We start from the raw sequence: 6,997 nt of genomic DNA, 5'->3' as shown, positions 1-6,997 counted from the left end.
GGTCATGCTTCCAGCTCCCCAGACAGGCCGAAAGCTGTCTGTCGTAGGAGGGGTGTACAGATGAGCACCAGTTGCCCAGGGGAGCTCTCAGGGTCGAATAGGATAAAATGAGAAACCGATGGACGGGTTGGGCGGAGGCGGGCGGGTAGGAGGGCGGGGACAAGGATTGGGATTCTACTACCGTCGTTTCTCATCTCTTACCCATTGACAGGGCCATGCCGCTCCCTGACCTGAGACCCTGGACCTATCTGCTGCTGGTGGACGCGGCTTTACTGTGGCTGCTGCAAGGCCCTCTGGGGACTTTGCTTCCTCAAGGGCTGCCAGGACTATGGCTGGAGGGGACCCTGCGGCTGGGAGGGCTGTGGGGGCTGCTAAAACTAACAGGGCTACTGGGATTTGTGGGGACCCTTCTGCCCCCACTCTGCCTGGCCACTCCCCTGACTGTCTCCCTGAGAGCCCTGGTCGCGGGGGCCTCACATGCTCCCCCAGCCAGAGTCGCTTCAGCCGCTTGGAGCTGGCTGCTGGCGGGGTATGGGGCCGCGGGGCTCAGCTGGTCACTGTGGGCTGTGCTGAGCCCTCCTGGAGCCCAGGAGGAGGAGGCCCAGGCCAACAACAAAGTCTTGATGTGGAGGCTGCTGAAGCTCTCCAGGCCGGACCTGCCTTTCGTCATTGCCGCTATCTTCTTCCTTGTCCTTGCTGTCTTGGGTGAGTCAGGAGAGGACGTTGTGAGTTGGAGGCGGGAAAAGGGCCTGGGTACCAGCACATTCATGTGCTATTTTTCATGCCTCTTTCAGGTGAGACATTAATCCCTCACTATACTGGTCGTGTGATTGACATCCTGGGAGGTGATTTTGACCCCCATGCCTTTGCCAGTGCCATCTTCCTCATGTGCCTCTTCTCCTTTGGCAGGTAGGTGATGGGCAGCCGGGTCCATTTGCTAGCTCCAAAAACTTGCATGGGTCTTCACTTCCCTAACTCCATTTCTAGGCCCTTTCAGGCACAAAGCACAAAAATACTTAAACTAAAATATGGTGAATCTAGTCACTATTCTCTTTCATCTATCCATTCATTTCTTCATTCCTGTTCATCCAATATCTTCAAAGTTTATCTGATCTTATTATAGGCACAAGTTATGAGTGAAGGTAGTACAAAAGGAATTTAAGTCTCAGATGGAATGTCTCTCAGCTGTTTCTTAACATTCCTAGGCCCATGAAATTCCATGTCTTTCTGCCTCCTGCCTCCTACCCCTGAGTCTGTCTCCAGAGTATCTCTCCAGGGTCACTCTCTCCTCAGGACGGGCATGCGTCTCCCTCTCGCTCTTCTTTCCAAATTCATCTTGCCAGTCCCTGAAGATCTTACTCTGAGGCTTATCACCTTTCTTTCCAGAACCATTACTCTTTTCCCTTCACTTACTTACCCTTCTCTTTCTAGACATACTCAAACAAACAAACTGTTTGATAGGTCTGGGACTGGGATGAGGTGAGTGAGGCACCTGGGGTGCAAAGTTTAAGCAGATGCACCCTCACCTTACCCCAATCCTCACCTGCCTGAATGTCTCTATTTTTATGCTCAGGCTTAATTTAGAATACCCTCAAAAACCACTTCTCCATTGTACCTTCATTCCATCCTGGCTGCTTTCTGCTGAAACTAACTACAGTCATGCATTGCGTAATGATGTTTAGGTCAATGAGGGGCCATATATGAGATGGTGGACCCACAAGATTATAACACCATATTTTTACTGTACTTTTTCTATGTTTCGATACACAAATACCTACCTCTGTGTTACAGTCGCCTACAGTGTTAGGTGCAGTCATATGTTGTACAGATTTGTAGCCTAGGAGCAAGATGCTAAACTGCAGGGCCTAGGTGTGCTGTAGGTGTGACATCTAGGTTTGTGTAAGTACACTGTATGATGTTCGCACAACGGTGAAACCGTCTGATGACACATTTCTCAGAACACATCCCACACCAAAGGCCAAACCCTCAGCATATCATGTCTCATTATTCCAAACGCCTCTTCAATATGGTAACTAAATTTGTATTAGAAACCTATACTTTGTAAAATACCCACTTTTATATTTTTTTCTCTAAGTTTTATTGTAGACATGTAGTTGGTCTAAGAGGAATTCTCCATCTTGAAGGATGAAAGATGGGAACCACATGACTCTGGGGCTCCAGAGAATGGTGGGGATGGGAGCTTATTACTGCAGTTCCAATGATGAAGTATCTATGATGACCGAGAAGGGCTTTGGGTATGGGGCAGGAAGGAGACCAGTGCAGAGGAGACACACAGAGGGGCAAGCCTGAGGGAGGCCAGGACAGAAGCAAGCACTGGGATATTTGTTTTCACAATATCTTTTCACTCTGATTGTAGTCTTCTATTGTGTCTAGTACAGAGTGCACTCCATAAATACTTGTGAATTTGTACATGTTATGATTTTGTTCCCACATCTAGCTCACCATGTCTTCCCTTTCTTCTTCCTCTGTGTATTCCTTACGTCTTCTCTCTCTCATTTCTTTCCCTTTTGCCTCTCCTGGCAAGCTTTCCCCCGACTTTGTGCTTCTCTGCACTCCTGACTTGCTCCTTTGTCTGTTTCACCTGCTGGCTTGCTCCTTCTCTGCACCTCCTTTTCCCCTCACTCTCCTACCCCACAGCTCACTGTCTGCAGGCTGCAGAGGAGGCTTCTTCACCTACACCATGTCTAGAATCAACTTGCGGATCCGGGAGCAGCTTTTCTCCTCCCTACTGCGCCAGGACCTTGGTTTCTTTCAGGAGACTAAGACAGGTGGGGCCTGGAGTCCAGGTCTGGGATTCCCATGGTCATCCTTTGCCCCTCAGTGACCCTCCACCCACAGCCTCTCCTCCTGCCTTCACCCATGTGCCAGGGCCTGGGGATGCTTTTCTCTCTTTTGGGACAGGGTGGAGAAGCAGCCTCCAGTGTCCCTCTCTGCAAGTGAAGGAGGGTGTTCAGAGGAGGGGGGCTGTGTCAGAGGGGATGGTCAGGACGGAGTTTCTGGGAGCCCTGCAGTACATATGGTTTCCTTTCTTTACCTGCTCTGTCCTGCTTAGGGGAGCTGAACTCACGGCTGAGCTCGGATACCACCCTGATGAGTGACTGGCTTCCTTTAAATGCCAATGTGCTCTTGCGAAGCTTGGTGAAAGTGGTGGGGCTGTACGGTTTCATGCTCAGCATATCGCCTCGACTCACCTTCCTTTCTCTGCTGGACATGCCTTTCACAATAGCAGCTGAAAAGGTGTACAACGCCCGCCGTCAGGTGAGTGCGCGTGTAAGGGAACCCCAGGGGAGAATAAAACTGACAGGTGAAGGGGCTTCCACATTTGTGGCTAGAGGATCTTCTAGAGAGAGATGGTCTCTTCACAGCCTTTAGTTGGGGAAGGTATATTGTATGTATATACCACGTCTTGCTTATCCAACCATCCAACAGTGGATATTAGAGTTCAGAAGGCTCACGATTCTCCAGAACTGCAAGCACAAATGTAAAAGTGTGTGAGGGAGTGTGTGGGGGAGGGAGTAGGGAGGGGAGACGATAGGAGATGATAACTTCTCATTAGCTTCTCAGAGAGGAGTCCATACATCCCCCACTCCCACTGCAAAGATTAAAAATGATTTCTTAGAGGGTTTTAGGTAGGGAGTTTTTCCCTTTAAAATCAGCAGAAGTCTGGATGCAGCATAGGGAAAAGAGGTGTCATTGGGAGGTCCTGAGTCTGAATGTCAGCTCCACCTTCTCTTTTTCTCTTATATTGTGGTAAAACATACATAACATAAAATTTACCATTTTAACCATTTGAAGTGTACAGTGCAGTGACATTTAAGAAAGCCACATTGTTATTGGGCAACCATCGTCACCATCCATTTCCAGAACTTTTTTCATCTTCCTGAAATGAAATTCTGTACCCACTAAATAGTTACTCCCTACTACCACCAACCCCTGGCCCCTGACCACCGCCATTCTACCTTCTGTCTCCATGAATTTGATGACTCTGGGTACTGTACATAAGTGGAACCATACAGTATTTGTCTTTTTGTGAGTTATTTTACTGAGCATAATGTCTTCAGGGCTCATCCATATTGTAGCATGTGTTAGAATTTCCTCCATTTTAAGGGTGCATAATAAATAATTCTGTTGTGTGCACATATCACATTTTGCTTATCCATTCATCTGTCAATGGACATTTGCATTGTTTCCACCTTTTGGCTGTTGTGAATTATGCTGCTGTGGACATGAGTGTACAAATACCTGTTTGAGACTCTGCTTTTGGTTCTTTTGCGTATATACTTAGAAGTAGAATTGCTGGATCACATGGCAATTCTGTTTTAAAATTTTTGAGGAACTGTATTGGTCTATTTTTATGCTGCTGATAAAGACTTACCCAAGATCGTGCAGTTTACAAAAGAAAGAGGTTTATTGGACTTATAGTTCCATGTGGCTGGGAAGACCTCATAATCATGGTGGAAGGTGAAAGATGTGTCTCACATGGTAGCAGGCAAGAGAAAAGGGAGCTTGTGCATGGGAACTCCTTTTTAAAACCATCAGATATCGTGAGATTTATTCACTATGACAAGAACAGCAAGGGAAAGACTTGCCCCCATGATTCAATTACCTTTCACAGGGTCCCTCCCAAAACACATGGGAATTCAGGGTGAGATTTGGGTAGGGACACAGCCAGACCATATCAAACCACCATAGTGGCGACACCATTTTAAATTCCCACTAGCGGTGCATAAGGTTTCCAGTTTCTCCACATCCTCACCAACAGTTATCACTTTCTGTTGTCTTTTTTTTTTTTAATAGCCATTCTAATGGTGGTGATTAGGTCATTAGGATTATCTCATTGTGGTTTTAATTTGCATTTCCCTAATGATTGGTAACTGCTGAGCATTTTTTTTTTTTGTATGCTTTTTGGCCATTTTTGCATCTTTTTTGAAAGAATATAAGTTCTTTGCCCATTTTTTGATTTTTTTTTTTGAGTTGTGGGAGTTTGGTATATATTTTGCATATTAATTCCTTATCAGATTTATGATTTGCAAATATTTGCTTGCATTTCATGGTTGCCTTTTCATTTTGTTGACAGAATTCTTTGATGCACAAACGTTTTAAATTTCAATGAAGTCTGATTTATCTGTTTTTTGTTTCCGGTGCTTTTGGTGTCATATCCAAGAAATCGTTGCCAAAGCTAGTGGCATAAGGCTTTTCTCCTACATTTTCTTAGGAGTTTTATAGTGTTTGCTCTTATGCTTAGGCCTCTGATTCATTTGGAATTACATCTCCACCTATCTTAACTATCTGTGGCATCTTGGGAAAACTACCCTTCCTTCCAGATTCAGACACAGGATGGAGGAGATGGGAGAATTACCTCAAATGAAGGTTAAAAAAATTGCATGTATCCCCTATACTACCTAACACTGAGAGCTCCATAATATTTTGTTTCCTCCTTGCTTTTGTTCACTCTTATTCCTTCTGGAAAGAAGAGTAAGGAAGAGGGAAATAAACCGTTTACAGTTTGGTATTTTTAGGTAGACTAGGGAGCATCTCATGGGCTGGAATAAGATGTGGGGGCCTGCTGTCCTCTGCCACATCAGCCCCGGTGTCTGCTGACCCTCTTTTCCAGGCAGTGCTTCGGGAGATCCAGGATGCAGTGGCCAGGGCGGGGCAGATGGTGCGGGAGGCTGTTGGAGGGCTGCAGACTGTTCGCAGTTTTGGGGCCGAGGAGCACGAGGTCTGTCGCTATAAAGAGGCCCTTGAACAATGCCGGCAGCTGTGCTGGCGGAGAGACCAGGAATGCGCCTTGTACCTGCTCTTAAGGAGGGTGAGTGGCTGTGGGAGGAGCCCAGGAAAGGGGGAGGGAAAAGGAAGGGGAAACTACAGCTGGTTCTGGGGTCCTTTGCAGCTCAGTCTCATAGAGGCAGACACGGGGAAAGAATGGGAAGATTCTCAGCCTCGTCTCTTGCTTCTCCTCTCCCAGGTGCTGCACTTGGGGGTGCAGGTGCTGATGCTGAGCTGTGGGCTGCAGCAGATGCTGGCTGGGGAGCTCACCCAGGGCAGCCTGCTTTCCTTTATGATCTACCAGGAGAGCGTGCGGAGCTATGTGCAGGTGAGTGAGACACCCAAGTATGCTCTCCTTTTCTCTCTCTCTTTTTCTCTCGGGCCTTCTGGGCCTTGGGCTTTATTTGATCCTTTTAACAATACAATACAAAACAAAAAAACCCCAAGTAATTTTGTTACGGAGAATTTTAAATATACGCCAAAAATGAGACGAAATAATATTACAAACTCACATGTGTACATCCTGTGCTTTAACAATGATCAACTCATGCCCAATCTTGTTTGATCTGTACCGCCAGCCACTTGCCCCCAACTTGGATTTGCCATTATTCCGAAGCAAATCCAAGATATTATATAGTTTCATCTGTAGATATTTCAGTATGTTTCTTAAAAATATAAACATCTTTAAAAGTATATAACAACAAAGCCATCATTACACCAGAAAATTAACAATAATTCTTAAAATTTGTCAAATACAGTCAGTTGTTAAATTTCCACTTGTGTTATCTATGTAATATATGTGTGTGAATGTGCTTATTATATTTTGCATGAATCAGGATCCAAAAAAGGTCCACATATTGTGATTGGTTGATACATCTTTTAAATCTCTATCTATCTATCTATCTATCTATCTATCTATTTATCTATCTATCTATCTATCAATCATCTATCTATCTAATCTATCTATGTATCCATCCATCTGTCCGTCCATCCATCCATGTATCTTTCTAAAAGTTTTCCCTTGCAAAGTATATTTGTTGAAGAAATGGGTTGCTTGTCCTGTGGAGTTTCTTATGGGCTGGATTTTGTTGACTGAATCCCTGTGGTATTATATGCTCTTCTGCCTCTGTATTTCCTGTCTATTGATAGATAAACCTTGAAACTTGTGAGATTGAGGGTTTTTTTTTTTCTCTTTTCCCAACAACAT

The 6,997-nt window shown here is 45.3% G+C and overlaps 1 protein-coding gene across 1 annotated transcript in view; it reads left to right on the top strand.

Annotated features, from left to right (window-relative positions):
- Positions 1 to 6: 6 nt before the first annotated feature.
- Positions 7 to 6,997, top strand: part of TAP2 (transporter 2, ATP binding cassette subfamily B member) — a 28,852-nt gene continuing 21,861 nt past the window's right edge. Inside the window, 6 exon segments of the mRNA XM_032253348.1 lie at positions 7 to 705; positions 795 to 909; positions 2,659 to 2,789; positions 3,074 to 3,279; positions 5,636 to 5,833; positions 5,990 to 6,118. Coding sequence (XP_032109239.1) covers positions 216 to 705; positions 795 to 909; positions 2,659 to 2,789; positions 3,074 to 3,279; positions 5,636 to 5,833; positions 5,990 to 6,118 — 1,269 coding nt within the window. The 5' untranslated portion in view covers positions 7 to 215.

This window comes from Sapajus apella, unplaced genomic scaffold (assembly GCF_009761245.1).
Source record: "Sapajus apella isolate SASKATOON/1434 unplaced genomic scaffold, GSC_monkey_1.0 scaffold83, whole genome shotgun sequence".
In the NCBI taxonomy this organism is placed as follows: Eukaryota; Metazoa; Chordata; class Mammalia; order Primates; family Cebidae; genus Sapajus; species Sapajus apella.
The sequence above is the reverse complement of the archived record's forward strand: the minus strand, read 5'-3'. Positions and strand labels throughout refer to the sequence as shown.